At 41.3% G+C, this 26,277-nt stretch overlaps 1 protein-coding gene across 1 annotated transcript in view; it reads right to left on the bottom strand.

The window, feature by feature from the left end:
• Window positions 1–8,637: 8,637 nt before the first annotated feature.
• Window positions 8,638–26,277, bottom strand: part of ENPP6 (ectonucleotide pyrophosphatase/phosphodiesterase 6) — a 34,960-nt gene continuing 17,320 nt past the window's right edge. The window contains exons 5-8 of the mRNA XM_033160475.1: window positions 25,677–25,856; window positions 22,564–22,701; window positions 12,667–12,790; window positions 8,638–8,886 (exon numbers count right to left, since the gene is read on the bottom strand). Of these exons, the coding sequence (XP_033016366.1) occupies window positions 8,681–8,886; window positions 12,667–12,790; window positions 22,564–22,701; window positions 25,677–25,856 (648 nt within the window). The 3' untranslated portion in view covers window positions 8,638–8,680. The remainder of the gene's footprint in view (window positions 8,887–12,666; window positions 12,791–22,563; window positions 22,702–25,676; window positions 25,857–26,277) is intronic.

Genomic DNA, 26,277 nt, shown 5'->3' with positions numbered 1-26,277 from the left:
CCTGCTGATGGAATAAATAAAACATTCCTAATAGGTGGCCATTTAGCCTCTGCTGAGATACCTCAAACAATAATATATTCAGTGTATTTCCTTTGGGGAGGGGGGAATACAAATAAATATTTAAAAAATGTTTGTTTTAAGAGAAGAGGTAAACTTACAAATGAACTTGTGCACAAGAAGCTTGGAAATTGGTTATAGGCTTAACTAATAACCAGTACACAAATATTGTTTATTTATATCTTGTCTTTGAGGATGCACATTCTAACCAAGGTGGCTTACAAGTAAAATGAAAACAATAATAAATTCACAAGACAGTATTATTGCATACATCAGGACTGTTCCCACATGGCAGTTGGTGACATGAAATTGGGTACCTTGAACCGACTCTGGGGTTTTTTGTTTTTGTTTATATATTCTGCAGTCATATATTATGCTTGATTCCAACTTAGCCTTCATAACCCCACAGTTTCCCTAGGCTTTCCAACCCATATCCTATGTGGGCTGAGGAAACCCTGAAATTTGGGTCAGTGCTCTATAATAGGGCATGTGCTTTTTATATTTTGAAATCTTAATTTGATAACAAACCTCTTTTATAGCTTATCTTAAGCTGCAGAGCACATCATCTGGGATGGATGTAAAAAAGATTAGAAATTACTGTTATTCTAGAATATAGACTGAGAGCTTAAACTCACTGATGTGTTTGTTTGTTTGTTTGTTTGTTTTTCTATTTCCCTTTGGAGAGATTCTGTTCTGTTCCCTTTTCTTTTGTATTGACTTAACAGACTGCTTCCAGTAATGAAAAAATATTGGACTGGGATGGAATATGATCCACTCAGCACATCTGGCAGCTGATGCTGTCATTCATTTGAACCCAGTCTTTGTCAGTAAGTAAAGTCTAGCAATGTGCTTGGATGGATGACTTAGGATCGAATTGGACCCTGCTGTTATAGGTAGGCCTACTGGGTGCACCTGACACAACTTTCTATATTTACAGGAATTAATCTTTGTGACCTATAACTTCAGAACAAAAACAGTGACACTCTCTTCATTGTATATACAGACACCATTTTGTGATGGGCTTACTCTGTTTATCTTCAGAGATTTGCAGGTAAGAATTACCTCAAGTATGTGATATCTTTATGGTACTACAAAAAATAAAAAAAAACATCCTGTTTATCATTAATAACATATTTTCGCTTGGGGTTTTATAAAATATCATTATAGAGCAGAATGTTTTCCCGAACTTGTTTATTTCCCTTATGGGTGACTTATCTCATTAACTTTAGTTGAGTCATGTATTTTTTCATCTCATATTTCATGCCATGAAGATGTGGCTTCTGTTAAATCACTTCATTGAGTTATTCTAGCTCTGTGTTGCCCAAACACATTATCTATTCAATGAGAGACAACTAATACCCTTGTCAGTGTAAGGTTTGTTATGACTCCTTTTGTAAACTCTGTGGGGTCCCTTATGGATGTGGGCTAGGAGCCATTTTGGAGAGCTACCACCATGCAGCTCTTAGGGCTGCCCTTCTACCTACCCTCTACTAACTGTCACGGCAGAACAGTCTTGCCCTGAGGGAAACAGGGAAAAAAGTAGATAAGCATCTTCAAAACAAAAACAGTTGCCTTTTCTGTTTGATTGATGCTTACTGTTTTTATAATTTTTTGTAAACTGCTTTGTGAGGTGGACCGGAAAAGTGCTGTAAGGGAGGAGAACAGCAGGGAGGGGCAGCAGGAACCTCAGTGGTATGAAGAAAAATAGTGGTTTTTAGCTACATTGGTAAAATTAGGTGGGAAATGATCTTACCTCAAAAGTTGCAAAGATGGAAGCTGAGGAGAATGCATTCAAAGTGAGCATTTCACTCACCTTCCTTTGACACTGGGGAGCTGGAGGACAGTTGAGAGTGACAGAAAAACTGAAAAAACCTTACCTAAAACAGACTGAATTGCAAACCAGTATCGTGGACAGAGGGGAACATGTTCCAAAGGGATACACAGCAGACAATGGTCCATAAAAGAACAAAAATGTTACGTTAAAAGAGCAACAATTTAATGTTTGAATAAATGTGGAACTTAACCAAGAAGGGATGACAGGTGTGTGTGTGTGTGTGTGTGTGTGTGTGTGTGTGTGTGTGTGTGGAAAAATTATGTGAGTGAAAAGGAAGAGCTAGTAATTTAGAAAGTTAGAAGAATAAACTCAGTGAAAGAACACATTTTGCAGTTCTGTCGTTCTGTGTATTGAAACTATGTTCACATATTGCCTTCACAAAGGCCCTCCCACATTTCCAATAACATTTGAGTGCCATATGTATACTCATACATGAGTATACCCTCTGCATACTCATGTTTATACCAGGTCCAGTAAACATTATGCGTCCATTTCTTCCTAACTGTGAATAGATGCCTTAGTTGAGCCTAGACATGTAGGCCCCATTTTCACATTCAAGAGAAGATTGCTTAAGCCCAAGGCTCACTCATATGCTCTGCAATTCGTGCAGCCTAACATGTTGAGGCCATGTGTGAACCAGCCCCAAATCCATCACAATATGCAATGTTGTAAGAATATTATCTATATATATAAAACGCAAGTGTCTCTGCATCCAGTCCCTGTGTCTCTGGGTTTGCGCTACTGAGCATGTGCCCCACGGACACAGGGATTGGAGCAGAGAGATCGGGCCGGGAGCAGCGGCGGCAGTTGAAGCGGCGGTTGAAATGGAACGCTGGCGCTCCAGAGGCTGAAGGGCGGCCGAGAAGGGAGGTCACGCTGCCACTCTCGCTGCTGGGCAGGAGGAGGAGAACTGGGGGGGGGGGCGAAGCCTCCCAGGAGATGATGCCGCCGCCTCACCCCCCTCGCTTCCCCACCCGCCGCCCCACACTCCAAAAGGGGCTGGGAGCCCCACACATCCAGAAGGAAACCTGTTCTACCGTCCCCCAGCCCCACACCACTCCAGGGAAAAAAGCCCCCTCCTGTCGCCACTCTCCCTCGGCCGCCCCTTCCCCCAGCCAGAAGACCTCACCACAACGGCGGTGGGAGCTCCACAGGAACCTACCATCATGGCTGCTCCCAGCCGTTAACTCCATTCCCTCAGCAGCAAGCACAGGCCTAGCCCGCCAGGCAGCCCAGACCAGAGGGGCGGGATTAAGGCGGGGTTCTGCTGAGCTCGAGCTCGGCATCGGCCGTGGGTGTCTGCGGCAGCGTGTTATTTCTATTTTTGTGTCAAATGTTCTAGCGCCCGTTATTTTAACGGGTTTAAACCACTAGTTCTTAAGAATAATATTCTTACAACAATTATTCTTATTATTAGGAATAATCTTACAACAGCATTAAATACAAAGAACTGGAAGCCATAACTTGGATGAGTGGTGTCATCACTGGCTTCACTCCATTGCTCTTAATGCTTCTTTTCCAAACTTTGAATAGACCAGCTTTCCCCTTTCTTATATAATCACTGCTTTCCAACCAAGTTGAAACTCCCAACCCCAACCCCAACCCAATTTTAAGTATGCCTGGTTTTCTACATGTTAGAAAGTAAATTATGCTTCCACTTGCCCTTGACCAAATATTACCATACCTGATACTGTTTGTTCTTCAGAGAATATAGGCCTACTGATGCCCAAATTTCCCTGGGAAGTTTGAAAATGAGCTGACTTCAAGTTTGATTTTTGTGTCCTCCTTGTTCAGGGAGCTAATATAATATCCTGGATATGAAAGTGTGTGTCTCTAGTTCCTTAAAAATCAACTGCTGAAACCAGACAGTGGTCATTCTTGAACTGTTATAAGCAGCCAGTCAGAGTCAGCTTTCCTGTTACATCTCATATTGATAGTGCTTCCAGTCTCTTCATGTTGCTATCCTCTCCTCCTCTAAAAGCATGTTGGTGCCATTAGAATAATAACTACAGTACTTTAAATTAACAGTATTGCTTTTCAGATTGCTTTTATCAAAAAGAGAACCTTTGTTTTATGTTAACTTTAAATGTATTTGAATTTTAAATATAGAAGGGTAGGCCTAAGTAAGGCCAGAAGAGGGAGCTCTGAGTTAGGTTTAAAAAAAGGAAGTAGAGCTATATAATAAGCAAGGAAATTCTTGTCTTGTCTCTGAGCATTAGCCTGACATACATACATACATGTAAGCAATATAATTAATTATACACAGTTGTTTTCATGACCTAATGCAGTTTTCATTACCAAAAGCAGGGTGCCTTCAAGCATCCCCCTTGTGTTCACCAATGCCCCCCTCCTGTTTTTTAATTTTTAAATAAGGTGGGGTTTGAAGGTTTTTTCTGATTCTTTGATGGGGAGGAGAGTTACACACACATACCTACCATTCAGCGTTATTGTGAGGGGGAAGTGGATAACAATGTTCACCACCCTGGTTTTTTTTTACAATTAGGGATGTGCAGATATACTTTAAGAATTTGATTCTCTATAAAATGAGCACAGTGTCTACGATTCTGTTTAAAACAGAGCAAAGCCTTTACCGCTACCCCAACCCCCCGCTGCTGCACACAAGCATTTTCAACTAGTTCATTTCATACAGCTGTAGAACTCATACATGCCATGGAAAGGAAACAGCAAAAGATCCAAAGTTTAATTGTACTGTAAAGACTTGGGTTATCTTAAGTTATTTCTCATTTTCCACCTTTATGTCCTTGTTTGACAATAAAAAAAAAACCCCACGGCTATCATTCATTAAGCTGATGAATCAGAATAAGCCTCCAACACTGTTGACACTTTATTTTCTATTAAGTAGGGTAGCCAACCAGAAAGAAAGAAAGAAAACCAAAGGGGGCGGGGGGAATCCGCATATGATCTCTGGGCAAGGTGCCAGAATTATTTGTGTAGATGCTGGAAATATTGGCAGATTGCCTCCCAAAAATAGAAGAAAAGTTGCAGTGGGATCTTTACATTAGTGTGCATTCTTCACCTACAAGCATACTAAGCTAGATGAACAGATCCCAGCAAGCTGTTTTACATGCCAGTGCATGTGAGACTGCAGCAGGGGACATGTGCGGTTCTTCTGTGGTCACACTTCATAGGCTATATTGTACTGAGAGAGGTTTGGAATCGGAAGGAGGTGACAGAGCAACACAGTAGCATGGAAGTGTCAATTGCTCTGACTCCCACTTTCCTGGACATGCTCAGACAAGCTAAGCCTACCATAACTGCGAACACTAGAAGTAACAGACAGCTTTTACTACTCCTTCTACCTCCTTGTACAGTACTCTGAAATTTGCCAGACTCTGCCTCTAAACTTGCCCTGAACTCTGGCTCCTGGCCACACCCTTGTACCAGAATGTTATAAATCAAAACTTGGTAACCAATTTTTAATATTTCTTGTAAACCACTTCCAGGTTTTATAACAATCAAGCAGTGTATAAATTATAAAGGAAAAGGAAAAACCCTACCACTGAGGGTCAAAGTAGAAGTAATGCTAAATGTATCTTTACACTTTAGATGTACGATTTTTTAATAATTCAAATAGCAGCTCAGATTTTGTTTTGGGCCGGGGGTGTGTGTGTGTGTGTCTCATCATCATCCTTATCATAGCAAGAAGGGAGAGTTTTTCCTCCCCTGCAGTGATTTGGATGAAAATCACTTCTTTTTTCATGAGAGGTAGCAAAGTGGAATTTGCTACCAAGGAGTGTCGTGGAGTCTCCTTCTTTGGAGGTCTTTAAGCAGAGGCTTGACAGCCATCTGTCAGGAATGCTTTGATGGTGTTTCCTGCTTGGCAGGGGGTTGGACTGGATGGCCCTTGTGGTCTCTTCCAACTCTATGATTCTATGATTCCCCCATTAGCGTAATGGGAGATTCCCTCCTGGTGCAAATAGTAGCTTCAGAGGAACCAATTTTATTTCATCAGGAGTACAGCAGGGAAGGAAAGTGTTAACCCCCGCCCCCCCCCCCCACACACACCTGCTGTGATTATGATATTGGTATTTTTTAAATAAAAAAAGTATGTTAAATCTTTTTCTTGGCCCAGATAAGTGGGCCAAGCTGGTTGCCTTGATTTCACAATTAGACCAAGCTGTTTAGTGCTTTTTTGTAAACATATTGTATTTGCAATAATGCGTAATACTGTAGATATAAAAATCTTGCTTTTTTACATTAGTCTATTGTTTACCAGTATTCCAAATATCACTCATTGTTTCTTTAAACCCTGCCCCCATTCCTACCCTATCTATACGTTAAAAACACACATCAATTTATCCTATGTACACATTAGAATGTTGCAGTGCAGATCTCTGACTTTAAAAAAAAGTATAACATCAATCAGTACAAAAGACACAAAAATACTGAGTGGTTAAATCAGTCCTCTTAAGGTCATTCAACATTAAGAATAGCTACTTCTCTGTTTCCATTATGAATGACTGTGCATGTTAGTGAGGTATCATGCTGTATCTATTTGCAAAACACCCCCCCCCCCATTAAACTGGGAACATATTGAAAACTCTGTCCCACCACAATTACTGTGAAAGAGGCTCGGCATCAGTCAATAAAGGCACTTTTTTCTATACAGATACAATAATGGTTCAGTTCAAAACTCTATCCCTTCTGGTGCAAACCAGGATAATTCAGCTGTTATGAATGGAGTGTTATGCTAAATTTGAATTGTATATATAGAAAACAAAAGGTGCCATTCTGTGCTCTCACTTACTTGGGTGTAAACCCTGTTGAACTTAGAGGCTTTCTCTAAAGTAAACATATATAGGATGGCACAAAAGTATTCAAGTTTGAAGAAGATGAAAAACAAAGCATACCCCAAAAAAATGTTCACAAGAACACAAACGACTTCTGTACTGTTTGCATATCCTAATGCTTCCTGTTTGGACATCTTCTTGAAAATTTGACTTGCAATTCAGTAATTTTTTGATGGCTTTGAAATATTATTATTATTATTATTATTATTATTATTATTATTATTATTATTATTAGTGGTGGTGAGGCATGGAGAGTGCTCCAAAGAATTCAAAGTGCCTGGTCTATTAATGAATGACAGACTTTTAAACAATAGATGCTTGTTCCCCAGCTACTGCAAATGCTTAGAAAGAACTACATTGCCTTGTATACTCAATAGCTTGATAACAAAAGACTGTTTTTCTTTTATTTATTTTTCCTTTGAATGGATTTGATGGTTCACTTGAGCTTTAAAAAATTGCATAAAGGTTTGCCAGTTATTGCAGAACTCTTCTGTCAGGGTTAATATCTGTGTCTATGTGACAGAGACATGCAGATGTTCATGCATAGTAGTAATCCTTGAAACATCTTCTGTTTAAAGAAGCCAAAGCTATGAAGGATTTTGAATAATTTTTTAAAATTTAATTTTACATAGAATTTTTCAAAAGTTGCTTTTAACATTCACACATGTTTCGAGCTGTTAAGGGAAATTTTTCTCTTGAAATTATGGTGAGCAAATGCACTCTGATCTCTTTAAAAGAGAGGAAGGGCTTGGCATCTCTCCCTTTTCTAGACAGTAAAACCTCAATTGTCTGAATGACCTTAATGCAAGGAAATGCTAATCACACATGGTTGCTCTGGCATTAGGTTAAGTTGGAAACACATTTTAAATTTGGTTACCTGACTTGCAAAGAGTAGGGACTCTTTATTTTATTTCCCACTGGAAATATTTTAAAGAAAGCTAAAGCTAAATAAAATAATATAGATCTACAAAACAGGAATGAAGAAGTGACTTGAGACATTTGTGAGATAACTTCCATGCCAGGATAGAAAACTAGCACCTGGAACTTTTATCTGAAGCCAAGTGGCATTGGAATTAAGTTCTGGTAAAACCAAGGAGACTTTGTCTGATCTAAATGTTTACAATTACAGGGCCAAATGCCAAAGTCTTCAGCTTAAAGTAGAAATGCAGGGAAGGCCATGGACAAGTAAAACATCATTGGTTTAGGAACAAATGCTTGGCGCATATGGAGAAGGGTTTGTGGCTCAGGTGGATAATTTGAGGTACATCAGCAAAGCTTTCTGGTTCCTAGGTGATCAATAATAGCAACAAAAATGAAGCATTAAACGGGGTGGGTGGGGGGGACCCACTGGGAAGGGTAGTAGTAAGCCATTGATCTTTTTTGTGGAAGGACTCTTAAGGTCAGTTCAGTTCTGGTACTACTCTGAGCTCAGAGTCTTTTGTACCAGGCTCAGCTTGATGGATCTTGATATTAAAGGTGAAGGTGGGGGATACAAGTGGAGTAGATCCCTCGAGCCTGAATTCTACCCACACCTAGCTTAAGGGATAGCCTAAGTGGGGGTGGCTGTCTAGTCAGCAAATGGAGCTTTCCACACACCTTCTAAATGTAGATAAATGCAAAGCCAGGAAGACTTCTAGGACCAGATAAAGGGAGAATTGCTAGATTTCGTGTAGACCTTTTAGTTTTAAGAATGTGCTTGTTTCACCTAGAGGCTGGTTAGGGACCTGGAGACGAATGCCATGGAAAACGTTCCTTATTTCCCTCATTGGTAGTGCATGCCCCAGAACTAGGAGCTTACATAATGTTTCTTAGTGCCTATAAACACATGAAACTGGGTTTGATGCCTTAGAAATGTGTGTATATAATCTTCCCCCAGACAGCATTCTGTTAATGCTGCTATTCAAATAATGAATGGGGGGGGGGAGAGAGACTGGACACACTGACTGACATTGTATTGGGACCGGAGTAACAAGATCTGTTATACAAACAATACAAACAGAAGTAGTGCCAGCACAGCGCTGCTCCACTGGAATGATGGTGCCAAACTGGCATTATTTTTTAACATACATTGCACTCTCGACCAGGACCCATTGTTTGGCAATGGCTGTATTCCTGCAACCTTGCACATGACATTATAAACATCAACTGATCTGATTGGCGCAGCTCTGAAGTTAGACTTGAAATCTGAAACAAAATGACAATGAGACATTTTAAATCAGTAGCGTACTTTGCAATGCTGCAAGCTAAATTAATATCACCTGAAATTTAACGTTTGCCTCACTTTTGCATGAAGTCAGAAAGCCATTAGCAACAAACAAAAGTTAGCAAGCATGGTCCCCATTTAAATGTTCACTTTCCCCCATCGTACTCATGAAGGCTTACTATACAGTACCAGTTAGCCTCAATGTGAAGTTGCTTTCAGTCACTACTGCACAGTTATTAGTGCATGTTGTGAATCGGCCCTGTGTTCCAATATCAGAGGATCTGAAAGAACATGGAAGAACCTCCTAACCTAATGACTGGCTCTTGCTGACCGTGAGCAGGTGTGGGTATTTCCAAAAGTATTATTTAAACAACATTTTGTTGTTGGTTTGGCATCCTGTATTCTGTGTTTGGCATTGTCTGCTACCCACTGTTCTTTTGCCTTTAATCACATCCCTGGATCTTGACTTCAGGTTATGTCACAGTTTACTTTACCCACTAGCAGAAGGATCCAATTTGGATGAATTTCACAGTAACAACTCTGCTGCAGACCTTGCCATCCTCGGATCAGTTTGGGACGGAATCCAGCTAAGGCTTATTTCTGCAAAGCAATTTTGACTGTATGTTCTGTTTCTCCATATATGGCCATCGTGCCACATTAGCTCTGTTCGTATCCTTGATAACCTTAACATTTGCTTTTGAGATATTTGCTCCATTATGTTTTACTTCCTTTCCCACTCATAGTATGTCCATGTATGGGGAACGGTTACAGCTCAGTTGTTAAGCACCTATTTTGCAGTTTCAATCCTGAGCATCACCAGGCTGGCCCTGGGAAGGTTTACTGCCTAAGACCCTGAATAACTGCTGCCAGCCAGTATAGATAATAATATGATTAAGATCCCTTCCCTTCACCATGATTTAGGTAAAACAAATGACAATCAAGAGTACAGTGGGCCCTAAAATATATCTCTCAGGCGTCAAAGGCCTAGGTCAGGCATAGGCAAACTCGGCCCTCCAGATGTTTTGGGACTACCAACTCCCATCATCCCTAGCTAACAGGACCAGTGGTCAGGGATGATGGGAGTTGTAGTCCCAAAACATCGGGAGGGCCAGGTTTGCCTATGTCTGGCCTAGGTAAAGTGTTGCATTTTCAGCTTTACAACAAGGTAAGGTTAAGGTAGGTAAAGAATCCCTGGATGGTTCAGTCCAGTCAAAGGCGACTGGGGTTGCAGTGCTCATCTTACTTTCAGGCCGAGGGAGCCGCCGTTTGTCCACAGACAGCTTTCCGGGTCATGTGATCAGCATGACTAAACCGCTTCTGGCACAACAGGATCTGGGGAGGAAGCCAGAGTGCACAGAAATGGTGCCTACCTTCCTGCCACAGCGGTACCTATTTATCTACTTGCACTGGCATGCTTTCGAACTGCTAGGTTGGCAGGAGCTGGGACAGAGCAATGGGAGTTCACCCCAACGTGGGGATTCGAACCGCCGACCTTCCAATCAGCAAGCCCAAGAGGCTTGGTGGTTTAGACCACAGTGCCATACACAGCTCTATGGGGATGGATTTCTTCTACTGGTTAGGTACTGCTGTAGGGAATGCCTCCTCTGAGATCACCAAACCCAAACACCTGAGGGAAATGGAACTACCAATCTTAACACCTCAGAGAGGGTCTGTTGAGCTAGATGGACCAATGGTCAGATTCAATATAAGACATTATGCTCCTATGTAAGACACTGAGATAACATAGCAAGAATATATATATATATATATACACACACACACACACACATGTTTTTTTACCACATGTTTGGGTCTTACTTGATAAAGAACCAACTCAGTCCTCCCAATTATAATTATAGGATGTGTTTTTTCACAATGGATAAATCAAAGACAGTTGGATATGTTGCTGGTGATATAGCCTTTTTTATATACCAGTTGAGGAAATAATGAACCTTATCCTTCCCATTCTGTGAGGGGGAGATGACTTTGGATGTACTTGGGACTGAATATGCTTAACAGACAAAGAATAGAGCGTGAGACTTCATCTTAGCCTTGAATAATTTTGAATTGCTCTGGTTCTAGGAAATCAACAAGTACTGCTTGGAATACTTTTGTTGAGTTCAGTAGAAAGAACTTATTTCTCCAACAAACAGAAGCTGGTTTTTCAATGCTTTCACAAAGAAAGATACTCCTCTGATAACAGACAAGTAACATGAATAGTTAAAGAAAGGATTGGGTCAAGGCTAAATGTTTGAAAAATTGCTCCTTGTTTACTGTGAGTGGAGAGAGATAATTTCTCCGTAAGGTTTGAATGACGGATTATTATTCTTTTAACACAATAAAAAGTATACAGAGCCTTGACTGTAGGTAGAGGGGTCCAAAATTTGCAACTCCAAGAACAAAAACAGTTCATGACAAGCCAGACTTTTGATAAACACGGGGGGCACAGCTAAATGTTTCCTTCTGCCAACATTACTCAAGAACATCCAATGTAGCTGATGAAATCTCAGGCTACTGGCAACCTCTCAACTCAGCACAATTATCATAGCTTTCAAAAGAAAATTGCCTTTAACTATAATATCTATCCTTGAGTGGCGGCTTACACAGACCTACTTAACAGGTTTACTTTTAACTGTAATGTCTGTGTATTGTAATATTAAACAAAACAAATATTGCCCTATTTTGGAGGGTGGGGAAAGGAAATAATTTTACAGCAATGAGAAACTGAGCCTTTAGTGTCATCAGCCCAGTCTTGTGGAACACCCTGCCACTAGAGATTCAGCGGGTACCTTCTGTGCCATCTTTTAAACCTTTCTATTCCACCAGGCCTTTGCAGGCAATAAAGAGTACACCCCCACAATGGTATATTGGTGCTTGTTTTTAATTCTTTTGGTTTTTAACTTGCTTTTAACTTTTTAGGATTTCATATTTGTTGCAAACCACTGTGATATATTTTTATTTATAAATATTTTTATAAATAAATACTGCGTATGTTGCTCTGGCTCATGACAGATTTAGGATTAGGATTTAAATAAGATTCCATATTATGCAAGATTTACACTTTCTCATTCTATGCTCTCTAAACAGAAAGAAATTTTATTAGTTGTGCTCCGTTATGTAGTTCATAATGACTAGGACAATATATTTTAACAAAGTCACTGGAAATATGCTGGTAAGGCAAGTTTAATGCTATTTTACCAAGCAGTTTAAAACAAGGCATAGAAGTTAGAAGTAGAGTAATTCTTGTTTCTGCTTCATTTACTGTAGCACAGTGCGAGGAACCTTAGGCCCTAGTCTAGACATTGCTAAACTTCAACTCCCATTATCTTTGGCCATTGACCATGCTTGCTGAGGCTGATGAGAGTTGGAGTCCAACAACATTTGGAGGGCCCACAGGTTCTCCACACTTGCTGTAGCCAGAAAGGCTGAATCTGCACAATTAACTAGTGTCCACATACAGTGGTACCTCTAGTTACAAACTTAATTCGTTCTGGAGGTCCTTTCTTAACCTGAAACTGTTCTTAACTAGAGGCGTGCTTTCGGTAATGGGGCCTCTTGCTGCCGCTGCACGGCCGGCACACAATTTCCGTTCTCATTCTGGCGTAAAGTTCTCAACTCGAGGTAACTTCCAGGTTAGCGGAGTTTGAAACCTGAAGCATTTGTAACTCGAGGTACCAATGTACAATCAACATAGAGCACCAAAAACTGCATCAGTTGCAAGCAAGGAATAGGGTGATTATCTACTTATCCAGTTGACCTACCTGGCCCATATGCAAGGAAGAATCCTCTCATATCCATCAGTTCATTATCATAGCCATGCCATCCATTCTGCCAGGCATCTCTTTTCCCAGTTCCATTCTCCCAGAATGGAAGCTTTTCTTTGCTCTGTAGGGGAAAGAAATTAAGTTCAACATGAGTGTGTTACACATCTCAGGCTTCAGTCCTAAACATAGTTACTGAGAAGAAGTTCCACTGTGAAACTAATTAAGCTTCCTTCCAAGTAAAGGTGATCATCCAGATGGATGGATTTAAAGAATGGAATCATTAAATTAAGTGATTGTATTTAATTGCTTTCTCAACAGGTCATACAGCACTACAAATACAGAACCTAAACATTAAATGACTGAAGCACAATCCTGCGCATGCCTACTCAAAAGTAAGTCCCACTTTAGTGAGACTTGCCCTAGATAAGTGTGCATACTGTATAGGATTGCCATGCTAGTTTTAATTTTGCACTGCAATCTAGTCCTCCATAGACATAGGGTTGGTAAAATCAAAAATATGAAGGGCATCCTAGATGAGATCCCTGTGTAAATGGGTCTAACCAGTCATTTAGTTGATACAGATTAAATACCATTACACAGTATTATATTAACACAAACAGATCAGTAGTGTTTCATGAAGTGACTGCCCTCATCTTTTCAAAGAGAAGGAAGAAAACTCGAGACATCTTTCCAAGCTACATCCATGATTGTGAAAACAATTCAGGATGACTCGTCTATCAAGGAGATATTTGTGAGTAAGCATCAAGGAAATTTAAGACAAGGCCTTGGTATCTCTTCCAGCTACCCTATGAACCCCCATACTATAGAGTTTTGTTATGTATTCTGCATCTTTTAAACCACAATTAAGCCATTGTTTGTCTCCCACCAATCAAAACACTACCAGTAAGCCAAGAACTTTGATTATAACTTATGGTTTGTTCGGAGAGATACAACCTATGAGCCCAGGTTTGGACATGATGCTAAGCCAAATACTGGAGCAGAAATGGGAAAGAGAAAAGTGGCCCAGTTTTAGCCCTGTGCACCAGCACACTGCACATTCACCTTTAAACAAAAACAATAAACTCTGGTTTATCAATTCAGCCACAACAGCTGCAGCAAGCAATGGTTTTGAGAAGAGCTGGCTTCGGTTCTTTTACAGGAATGTATGCTTCGTTACGCGGGTGGCGCTGTGGGTTAAACAACAGAGCCTAGGGCTTGCTGAATAGAAGGTAGGCGGTTCAAATCCCTGCAATAGGGTGAGCTCCAGTTGCTTGGTCCCAGCTCCTGGCCACCTAGCAGTTCGAAAGCACGTCAAAAGTAGAAGTAGATAAATAGGTACTGCTCCGGCGGGAAGGTAAACGACGTTTCTGTGCGCTGCTCTGGTTCACCAGAAGGGGCTTTGTCAAGCTGGCCACATGACCTGGAAGCTGTATGCCGGCTCCCTCAGCCAGTAACGCAAGATGAGCGCCGCAACCCCAGAGTCGGACACGACTGGACCTAATGGTCAGGGGTCTCTTTACTTTTACCCTTTATGCTTCATTAACACACACCCCATTTTCCAATGTCATTCTGATAACTCTGGCCCTGTTTTTTTTTACTTCCACCTTAGCTGAACTACTGTGGTGACGTCGGTTTAATGAGAAAACCTATAATACATTTGAATGTATTATCCCATACATTCAATATGTTTGATTTTATGTACTGAAAGTTGCTGAGCTTTTGGACTTCATTCTCAACAGGCACTGATAGACGTTTTCTTCATACGTGGACCTGAGCAGAGGGCACTTTTGATTTATTTGTTTTGATATGCTGCTAGATGAGCCAACAGCAACGTCTAGCAAATTTTGAAATGTTTAACAAGCTATGCCATGCTGGCATAATACTATTTTACAAATCAGGTAAGACTTGGCAGGCCATAGGTTAAAGCTAGCAAACGTAGACGTTGCACTGACAGCTAGCTGCCTGGCAATGAATTACCGGTAAACAGAGCAGTGGTGTAAAGGGGCTCTGGAGTTAGAAGGGGGAGCCATTTTTCCCCCTTTGCTCACTCTGAGTGCTGTCAGTAAAAATGGAGAGAAAAGGAAACAGATTTAATTTGTCAGCTAGAATTGTTCAATTATCTAGTACATCTGCTGACTATTAAATACAGAGAAATGTATGGATACTCAAGGGGCTCCTGAGTTTTTAAAGGTTTTTATTTTTTTAATGACTACAGTGCTGACAGGCAAGGTTTCTCATCATAAATAGAAGCAGATAAAAACAAAAGGGATTCCAGCATCAGTTTTGTGTTACTAGCTCAAATTCACTGAAGCTATAAATTGGATGGGCACCATTCTTTGGATCGAGCCATTGCTCACTCTTGTAGTTGTTGGCATCACTCATACAGGAAGGGGAGTTTGAACACCCCATCACTGGAGGCAGTGGCAGTTTTTATGCTGCAACTGTATGTAGCAGAAATCATGCATCTCTCCAACACAAACCTAACACAAATGATAATGTGTTGTACCAGTGACATTCAGGTTTTGCATATTTGTCATTGGCATGACCCAAGAGCATGGTAACTGTACCTATATTTTGTTGGGCAGTAATAAAAAGTAACAAATCATAAATCAGTTCTGACAGCTCTCCAGATGTGTGTAAGGCCATTGCTTTAATGGCAGCCCCTACAACTTTTTGGAAGGAATATGGCGTGGTGAGCAAGAAAGGGGACACCTACCAAATCAGCTATGTTTCCGAATTGAAGATGGTGATCTATGGAGTCCTCTAAGAGGGCAATCATAATAAGAACTACAGCACCCAAGGTTAAAATAGTCTTTTGAGTTGGAAATTCAGCTTTATTTATTTAAGAGGACTTCTAGGCCTGACTGCTCTCCTAGTGTCAACCAGCTTCTAATGAACTCTGCTTTGGGCAGTTGGCTTCCAAGACAAAAGAAGCAGTAATGGGTGATACAGACAGGACTGGCGCTATGGCTTCTTGCGCCCTAGGCGAACCACCTTCTGGCGCCCCCCCCCCCGCCAAAGCCGGCTTTAGGGGGAGGTGGGGGTGGCGGAGAGGCAAGCCCATCCTGCCCCCCGCCAAAACTGCTTTAGCAGGAGCCGGGGTGGTGGTGTAGGGGGTAAGCAGCACCTCTCCGCTACAGCGGAGAAGCTGCTGCTAGCCCGTCCCGCCCAAGCCTGGCCAGCGCCCCCTCCATTTTGGCGCCCTAGGCAATTGCCTAGTTCGCCTAAATGGATGCGCTGGCCCTGGATACAGACAAACTGGAACAAGATAGCTGGCTGAGGTGCTCTACCACCCTCCCCCTACAGTTGAAATTCGTGCTTGATCTTGATTCCAGATCACTGACATCTATATATGACCTTCCACCCAACTTAGGGTGCATTCCTTTAGGTCCTGCCACTATCCTAGAACATTTTGTTGTAGGGCAGAGGTGGGTAACCTGTGGCTGCCTGAGGTTGATGAGAGCTGGAGTCCATCAACATCTGGAGGACTACAGGTTAAACCCCTCCCCCACCCCATCCCCAGTTATGGGGGTATTATTTAAATACTGAAAATAATTAAATATATGAGGTTGGTGCATTGGCACTGGAGATTTGCAATATTCTATTGCTTGGCTTCCACTCTGGTTTCTTTTTGGTACCTTGTGTGTTGGGGAAGACTTTTGCCCAGGCATTTTAGAATAGTAAATTTAATTGTTTTATTATTCAGATACTTTAGTGTTGGTTGCTTCTGTTCATCTGATTTATTTATTTTTCTCGTATAGTTTTATTTTAATGGCATGCCATCCTAAGAGTTTATGCTGAAGGGCAGCTAATTTTCTAAATAAATATTCACACTTTTCTAATGGCTTGTGCTATAATAAAGTAGTTTTCATGGATCTGGCAGTATCAGTAGTTCTGAAATGAAGTATTTACTGCTGGAGTAAATGACTGGTGTTTGCTTATTAAAATATATATCCTATGTTTCTTTCATCCTAGAAATAAAATTGATGTATGTAGGATTCCCAGATAGTCTTGCACACAGGCAGTGACCAGACCCAGGCCTACTTAACTTTAATTAAGTTAAGTGTGCTCAAAAAGTAGCCTTAGTTCCATAATAAAATATCTGGATTTTATCTGAACCAAAAAAAATAGAAAGGCTGCTTTTGATGTTGTTGTTGTTGTTGTTCAGTCGTGTCCGACTCTTCGTGACCCCATGGACCAGAGCACGCCAAGCACACCTATCCTTCACTGCCTCTCGCATTTTTTCCAAACTCATGTTAGTAGCTTCGAGAACACTGTCCAACCATCTCATCCTCTGCTTTTGATATTTCCTTGTTTTTGTTTTCCTTCTACATCGACCTACTTATTTACGTACCATTACTAAATTTGTCAAACTGGTCAACACTGGCCGTCTTAAACACCTTTGCTACTTTGAGAATATATATTGGAGGAGGTCATAAGCCAAGACTTGTATGCAGCTATCATCAGACTAGAGTTACTGTGGCCTCTTTTTGCCAGGCATCCTATGCATTTAATAACACCATGAGAGGCATAAATTCAGCGGGTGAAAATTTCTTCAGAATAATGTCCATGAAAGTTGCATCTCTTGAATTACTGCTTTTCATGCAACAGGAGCTCCTGCATAATTTTTTTTAATAAAAAAAATTATGCAGGAGCTCCTGTTGCATCCATCTTGCATTTGTCCTTCATTGTTATAGTTTACACGAATACCTAATTGTTATAGTTTACACGAATATGAAGAGCCCTGAAGACTATAAGCCCATCCAGTCCAGCATTCTGTTCTCACAGTATATAATGATTGCATTGTCATATATATTCCTGGATGCCAAGATCCAAGTTTAAGGCAAGTACTCTTTGGTTAGAGAACCCCGGCAGACATTGAAAGTCACAAAATATGCACAAAGTGTGGAAATATAGGCTGTTAGACCTTTAAAACATGTCCCTTGGAGTGAGTTCTGAAATGTCCTCTTAAAAAGTTTCCAGGATTTCCCTCTGCCCACAGCATAGAAAAGGATAATACGTTTAGTAAGTTAAAATGGGTTTACTTACAAACTCTCCAAAGGTGAGATTCATGTGCTTTTCCATACAGCATTCAGAAAAGCTGCACAGGCAGTAAAACTTAGCTCAGTTACAAAGTGGTGAAAGTTCCTAAATTATTGCTATAGGAACTCAAGGGTTGCTTGTGAGAGCCATGTGGTTGAGTTGGCACACCTAGCTGAAACCTCCTTGCACACTGAGCTTCTCGGGTAGTAGTAGAGCAAAGACATGATTACCTAATTCCTCCCAAGGTGAAGGGAAGTGGACATAGCTAAGCCTGGCACAACAGCTTACCCTATGGTATTAACCCTTTCATGTGTTTATTAGACTTAAGCATGTTGGTTATATGAGGCTGGCCCTTTTAAGAGAAAAAGCTATGACCCAACAGGCTAGCTCCTGGAGAGAGTCAGAGGTGTGGCCTGACTGGAAGAGTTAGTTACTAGTCTGTGCAGGCTGAGCTCATATACATAATCATCAGAAGACAATACTCAGTGCCTATGAAAAACTCACAAGCAGGCCATGAGCACAACACTACTCTCATGCTCATGAATCCCAGTTATTGCTGTTTAGAGGCACTGGAAGTAATTGATAGCCTTATCCTCCATGGGTTTGTCTAATCCCCATTTAAAGCCATCCAAGTTGGTGGCTATAGTCATCACATCTTGTAGGAGCTAATTCCATAGTTTAACTATGCATCTGTGTGAAGATGTGCTGCATCTTCCAACATCCAGCTTCATTTGATGGACCCAGGTTCTAGTATTATTAGAGAGGGATAAAAACTTATCTATGCTGGCTTCCTCTACACCATGCATTATCTTAAATACCTCAATCCTTGCATTTTTTCTAAATTTCTAAATAAGATGCTTCCAAATTATGTAATATTTCCGCTTAGGGGCACTGCTGCAGCCTCTCGATCATTTTAGTTGCCACTTTCCATCTGTGCAATGTTCTTCTTTGAGAATAACTGTACACAACCAGAACTGTACACACACAGTGGTCCAAGTGTGGTTGCACTATAGATTTGTATATAACAGCCATATGATATTGGTAATTTTACTTTCCTAATGATCCCTAGGATGAAATTTACCTTTTTGCTCTGCTGATGCAGCCTGGCTCAACATTTTCGTTGAGTTATCTACCATGAGCTCAAGGCCCCTTTCCTGGTCAGTCACCACCAGTTCAGCTCACATTAGTGTATATTTGAAGTTAGGATTCCACCCCCCCACTCTCAGTAACTTTACACTTGCATACGCTGCACTCCATTTGCCATTTGTCCATTGGTGTAGTTTGAAGAGATCCTTCTGGTGCTCCTCATGAACCCTTTTAGTTTTCATCACCCTGAACTAGTTGGTGTCATCAGCAATTGTGGCCACCTCGTTGCACACCCCTAACGTCAGATGAACTACGAACAAGTTAAAAAGCAGAGGTCCTAATACAGATCCTAGGGGTAACCCATATTTGCAGTTGTAAGTGATTAATATCACCCTATGATGATATTGAGATGGATTTTTTAAAATGAAAAAAATGTACATTTTGTTCCTCATAAGCTACATATCTCTTTTCCTAGCTAAAGAATGTCCCTGTTAAACTGTACTTCTGAAGTTAACATTCCTCAGCATCTTTTTGCTGATCTATTTTGTATGCAGTTTTAGCCAACACACTCATAGAATCATAGTGTTGGAAGAGGATCATCTAGGACAGTGATGGCCAAACTCAGCCCTCCAGATGTTTTGACACTACAACTCCCATCATCCCTAGCTAACAGAACCAGTGGTCAGGGATGATGGGAATTGTAGTCCCAAAACATCTGGAGGGCTGAGTTTTGCCACCACTGATCTAGGATCAACCCCCTGCAATGCTGGAATATGCAGCTGTCGCATATGGAGATCGAACCTGCAACCTTGGCATTATCAACACCACACTCTAACCAACAGAGCTATCCGGGCTCAGCTGAAGTTAACATTCCTGAGGGTAATAAGGGCTGGAATAAATGTGACAGAACTACCGGTAAGTAGCTGTGGTTGGGTGGTTGGGTGGGAGGCAGGCTCTGATTTTGGTCAGAGTAGCCATGCTGAACTGTTTTTTGAATCTGAATTGCCCACCTATAGCTGTGAGAAGCTGCCCAGTGTATTGTATTATTGTAATGGCAAGGATACTGTACATACAGACTTGCAAATCAAGCATAAAGTTGTGTTAAAGTAGAAAATAAAAGAATAGTTGAAGAGAGATTATAATGGTTAATGTCAATAAAGGCTGAGCCTACCAGCCATTTCCCCAGTGTTTGCCCATGCCTACCCATTTATCAGTGTTGCACCTTCAATATAAGAAACCAACACTTCTCTCCTTTTCAGTCCTCTGTGCTTTCTCTCTATTTTTTTTGTGCTGTTTTCTTTACTGCTTCAATCTCCACTACTGGTGCTTAAGGTATTCTGGAACCTGCTCTGCTAGGAACAGACATAAAAATGGAGTCTGAAGATTTGGGCTCCCCATTGTATTCAGCTATTTTTGCAACATGCTTTACAATGAGTTTTGAAGAATTCAGAAACAACACTCATTCATTCACACACACACACACACAAGATTACACACAATACACTAACACCTACGTTTTTATTGTATTTTGTGTCTTTTATAATGTGGAACACACTGGTATTTTATGGGAAATGAAAAAAAGGCATTAGAAAAAATGAAGCGGAGAAAATATAAAACAATAAATAAAATACATTTTCATGGAAAGTGTTTATAGTTATGCAAGCACTTCTTACCTAAGTAAGAAGAGCTGTGCTGGGTTCAGGCCAAAGGCTCATCAAGTCCAGCATTCTGTTAGCACAGCGGCTTCCCAGATGCCCATGGAAAGCCTGCAAGAAGGACCTGAGTACAACAGCATTCTCCCCACTTGTGATTTAAAGCAACTGGTATTCAGAGACATATTGCCTCTGACAGAGAAGGTAGAACATAACCATCAAGGTTGGTAGCCATTCATAGTCGTGTCCTCCATTAATTTATCTTATCCTCTTGTTCCAAACCCTGGTTTACTGTCCATTTCAGGGACACCATCTTGTAGGAGTGGGGCAAGGGGCCTTGGTCTTCCAAAAAAATTTCAAGGAGGGGGCTTGGCCCCCTCAATATCCTGCAGCAACATGCCCTCTCAATTGCGGGGGCAAGCCCGTGCGCCTGGTACACGTAAACTATGTTTTATTTTAATCTTTTGTAATTTTTAAATATATATGTGTGTATGTATTAGTAAGGTCCAAAATGGCGGATGATATGCTGATAATCTGTTAAAGTAGGCACACACATCACCACATACTTTTACTAAAAAGATTTAAATTTTTACTTTCATTTTGCACACTATTGTTCCTCCTGTGAGCTGCAAAACTGCATTCAACTATACCATGTTTCCCACATCTGGAAGACTGCCAGTCCCTCTGTCATGGGCCAGGAGTCAGCTTTGCCTGCTGAACAGCAGCCTGAAGGTGGAGAGACTCCACCTGCAGCTGATCAGTCTTGAATGACACAGAAGAGGAGGCACTGATGAGAACCAGCTGGCGTCAGCTTTCTTAAGCAGAGTTTCTAGCAGCAGTCAGGTGCTGGTAACAACACTTGCAGTTCCTGGCCCAACCTTGCTGCTTCCTGCTTGTCTTGACCTCCTGATCATCGGATTCCCTGACCCCTGGACTGTCTGATCACACAGATTGCTGTGTGCCTGACCCTAGGACTGGACCTGACTTTGGATGCTGACTCTCCTTCCAGGCAAGTACACCTTAGAGACTCTTCTGGTTGGCTGGCCTCCCACTCTACTGAGCTCTGCACGTAGTTGCTCAGCAGCAAGACTACGACGCCCTCTGCCCACCCCAAAAAATCTTCCACCACTATGTGCTATCCACAGTTTGAGGGTTAACCAAGAAATCAAAGTGAATTTAACCACTGGGCTATAATTTAGAACCAGATGTAGAATTAAAGACATTTCCTCAAGCCAAGAAAATCATTACACCTGTAGGAAGCTTAAAAATGAGATCTGGTTGTATGCAAAATGGTGCAGATGACTAACATGACAAAAGACATTTCTGACATCTGCTTATGCCTTTTCAAAACGATGTGAGATGGAGCAGTTAAGAAGAATTTTTTTTTTGAGTTGCTTAGACATTTTCAACAATAAAACCTTAAAAATATATCAAATATAATATTTAATGGTTTTGGCAGCCATTTTACAGTGCCTTTGATAGGGAGGCAATTTAAAAAATCAATTGTTCACCATATAATAAAAAGCCATTTTTGAAATTCTGTTCTGTTAATAATGAAAGTGGTTCAGGGACAACTGGTGTAGTGGAAAGATATTCTCAAAATCTAGAAACAATAAAAATTAAAGAGTAGGAAGAGACATACTTACTGCAGAAGAACCTTAACAGTATCAGCAAAGTTTGTAACATTTAGAAAAAAAAACATTTAATGTAAAATGCTAATCCACCCTGAAATAGATATTGTGAAAATAATTTTAGAATAAACCAGTTAATTAAAATAGATGTCAATATCTCCTTATATTCCTGAAATGAAAATGTGATTTCAGCTTTTCAAACAGTATATGCTAACTTTAATTTTCTTCCAAATATGGTTATATTGAAAAACAGCATTTAAAACAACTCATACAAACTGTCAGTACAACCTATGACCCAACAAGCGAAATAGAGCATATCAACCATGTATGGTGGCCCACAAGGGACTTATTAAACTTCCTGGTTTTGCTATAGAGCAAAAAAAAAAAGGGGGGGACTTATGAAGCATCAGACATGCCACTATTCATGCCTGTCTTCTGTTTGATGGGTCACAACTTGTATAGCCCTGACACAGATGATTTACCTCCACTATGAACCATCCTTCTTCAGCGACAAGTGTCAAAGGAGAGACAAATTTTCCTTCTTTATAATAAAATCGAGCAGGGATATCCTCTTTCCTGTAAACTGTCATATGTGGCACATTTTTCAGTTTATTGTATACCTGCAAAGAAAAAAGCTATGAAGCATCAATGCACATCATAATTGCTGGCATTCACACTGCCCTAAGATATATGGCCTTTTAAAAACAGCTATTATGGGAACACTGTGGGCTTACTAACTTGTGCAGAAAATCCCATGAAAAATATTCCTTTTAAAATATTGAACTTGGAAATAATTGAAGGAGGGAAAATTGGACTTCTGCACCCCCATCTTGCTGAGAAGTAAATATGGTAATGTATTTGCATTCCTAGCTCACCCAGTCACAAAGCTAGGTAGTAATATTTTGAAACATATCAATGTTGCAGTCCTGTGCACATTTACTTGGAAGTGGTGACCGGTGAACTTGGTTTCTCAAGTTCTAATTTTTCTTCAGTTCTCCACATTTCCACATCAATTTACTACTACAAAAAATTATCAGTGAACTTTGCCTAATACTGCACACATAATTTTGCAAATCCTATTTCCCTAATGCAATGCATTTTTGTACGTTATTTTCATGAATATATGCGCTTTTGTGCACACTTTGCCATAGTGTGTGCATTTTTGTACACATTACTTGGCCAAACTATGGCTTGGCTGGTAGCGTTATGGCAGCAGAAGCCACAGGAAGGAGCCAAGTGGCCACTTTTGTGCCATGCACCAGCCTTTATGCCATAGTTAAGCTCAATTGTAGTTTAAAGTGACATGTAGACGCTGCTGATAAAATCTGACCTATTGATGGGAAGGTGATTCAGAGGTCATGATGACACATAAAGGATGGACCAATCTCTTAGGCTGAGCTCAGTTGTTAAGGGCACTACAGCAGCATTGCCTTAGGGCAGGCTTCCTAATAATAATAATAATAATAATAATAATAATAATAATAATAATAAATAATTATTATTATTAAATAAATAGTTTATTTACCGGTATACCCCGCCCATCTGGCTGGGTTTCCCCAGGCACTCTGGGCGGCTTCCAACAGAATATTAAAATGCAATAATATATTAAACATTAAAAGCTTCCTTAAACAGGGCTGCCTTCAGATGTCTTCTAAAAGTCTGGTAATTGTTTTTCTCTTCGACATCTGGTGGGAGAGCGTTCCACAGGGTGGGTGCCACTACTCTGGTTCACTGTAACTTGGTTTCTAGTAGCGAGGGAACCTCCAGAAGGCCCTTGGCACTGGACCTCAGTGTCCAGGCAGAATGATGGGGGTGGAGACGCTCCTTCAGGTATACTGGACCGAGGCCGTTTAGGGCTTTAAAGGTCAGCACTAACACTTTGAATTGTGCTTGGAAACGTACTGGGAACCAATGTAGGTCTTTCAAGACCGGTGTTATATGGTCTCAGCGGCCGCCCCCAGTCATCAGTCTAGCTGCCACATTCTGGATTAGTTGCAGTTTCCGGGTCACCTTGAAAGGTAGCCCCACATAGAGCGCATTGCAGTAATCCAAGCGAGAGATAACTAGAGCATGCACCACTCTGGCAAGACAGTCTGCAGGCAGGTAGCGTCTCAGCCTGCGTACCAGATGGAGCTGATAAACAGCTGCCCTGGACACAGAATTAACCTGCACTTCCATGGACAGCTGTGAGTCCAAAATGACTCCCAGGTTGCGCACCTGGTCCTTCAGGGGCACACTTACCCCAATCAGGACCAGGGAGTCCTCCACTCCTGCCCACCTCCTGTCCCCCCAAAACAGTACTTCTGTCTTGTCAGGATTCAGCCTCAATCTGTTAGCCGCCATCCATCCTCCAACCGCCTCCAGACACTCACACAGAACCTTCACCGCCTTCACTGGTTCTGATTTAAAAGAGAGGTAGAGCTGGGTATCATCCGCATACTGATGAACACCCAGCCCAAACCCCCTGATGATCTCTCCCAGCAGCTGCATGCAGATGTTGAAAAGCATGGGGGAGAGGATAGAACCCTGAGGCACCCCACAAGTGAGAGCCCAGGGGTCTGAACACTCATCCCCCACCACCACTTTCTGAACACGGCCCAGGAGGAAGGAATGGAACCACTGTATAACAGTGCCCCCAGCTCCCAACCCCTCTAGACGGTCCAGAAGGATGTTATGGTCGATAGTGTCAAAAGCCGCTGAGAGATCCAGCAGAACTAGGAAACAGCTCTCACCTTTGTCCCTAGCCTGCCGGAGATCATCGACCAGTGCGACCAAGGCAGTTTCAGTCCTCAACCTCGGCCCTCCAGATGTTTTGAGACTACAATTCCCAGCATCCCTGACCACTGGTCCTGCTAGCTAGGGATCATGGGAGTTGTAGGTCAAAAACATCTGGAGGGCCAAGGTTGAGGAAGCCTGCCTTAGGGTTACGAAGCATGACTGTAGGATGCTAGTCTAGGTTCTTCACCTTCAGTAGACCTTCAGGGGGTTATTGGGCTGTTTTTGTTTTGTTCTTTTGTTCATTTTATTTATTTGATTATGTATTTTGGGTTTTTATTTTGTGACTTTTATCTTGTGAACTGCCCTGAGACCTATAGGTATAGGGCGGTATACAAATTTAATAAATAAAATAAAATAATAATACAGTCGTACCTGGCAAGTCAAATGGAATCCGTTCAACTTCCAAAACATTCGGAAACCAAAGCATGGCTTCTGATTGGCTGCAGGAAGCTCCTTCAGCCAATCAGAAGCTGCGGAAGTGCCATCCGATGTTCGGCTTCCAAAAGAAAGTTTGAAACACCTGGAACACTCACTTCCGGTTTTCGATCATTCAGGAGCCGGAACATTCGACTTCCAAGGTGTTTAGGAGCTGAGGTACGACTGTAGTAATAATAATAATAATAATAATAATAATAATAATAATAATAATAATAATAATAATAATAATGGACCAGGACCAGGTTCTTTCCTGTAAATGCACAAGTAACACCAGAGTGTGGAGGCCAAGAAGCAGAACTGGGTGTTAAGCAGTACAGGAAAGCAGGAAGAAAAAACTGATTGGCACGAAGTGGGTAAAGGAAGAGAAAAGGTCCCTTGCCTCGGACTGCTTCTCCTTGGCTGGCCACAGGCTTACAACAGGACCTCGGTCCTTTACTTGTATAACATCGCTCATGTTGATACAATTTCTCAGCTCGATCACTTTTTCCATCCAGTAAATGTCAGTCATCCCATGATCCGAGAAAAGAATGACATTCAGGTCATTCTGCAGGCCCTTGTCCTGTCAAGATAGTATAAGGACTGTGATTGCAGCTTGGAAAAAATACACAATGCACTTCCCATTTTCAGTTCGGTAAGCAGATTCACCATTCCTGCCATGCCATCATTGATAGAAGAAAACGTGCTGCGGGGAAATAATCCCGTCACCATTACAAGCTTAAAAGGGGCTGATATCAAATAATATTCTAGTCTTGATTCAGAAAAAATTGCACTTAAGTTGAAATAAATTGTTCTAGGTTAGAGATGGAATATACTGTACATGCTATACACTGTGATGAGGATGCAACCATTGATTGTAAGGGCCCTTCCAGGTGTGCTGTTTTTTGGGTGGGATTCAATCCCATACTGGCAATTTCAGGTTGCACAGTTAAAGTTGGTATGGCAGTCTTGCACAGTCAACCAACTTCCCACAAAAAGCTTGG

This window comes from Lacerta agilis, chromosome 9, assembly GCF_009819535.1.
Source record: "Lacerta agilis isolate rLacAgi1 chromosome 9, rLacAgi1.pri, whole genome shotgun sequence".
Taxonomy (NCBI): Eukaryota; Metazoa; Chordata; class Lepidosauria; order Squamata; family Lacertidae; genus Lacerta; species Lacerta agilis.
Note: the sequence above shows the minus strand (reverse complement) of the source record. Positions and strands in the feature narration are given on the sequence as shown.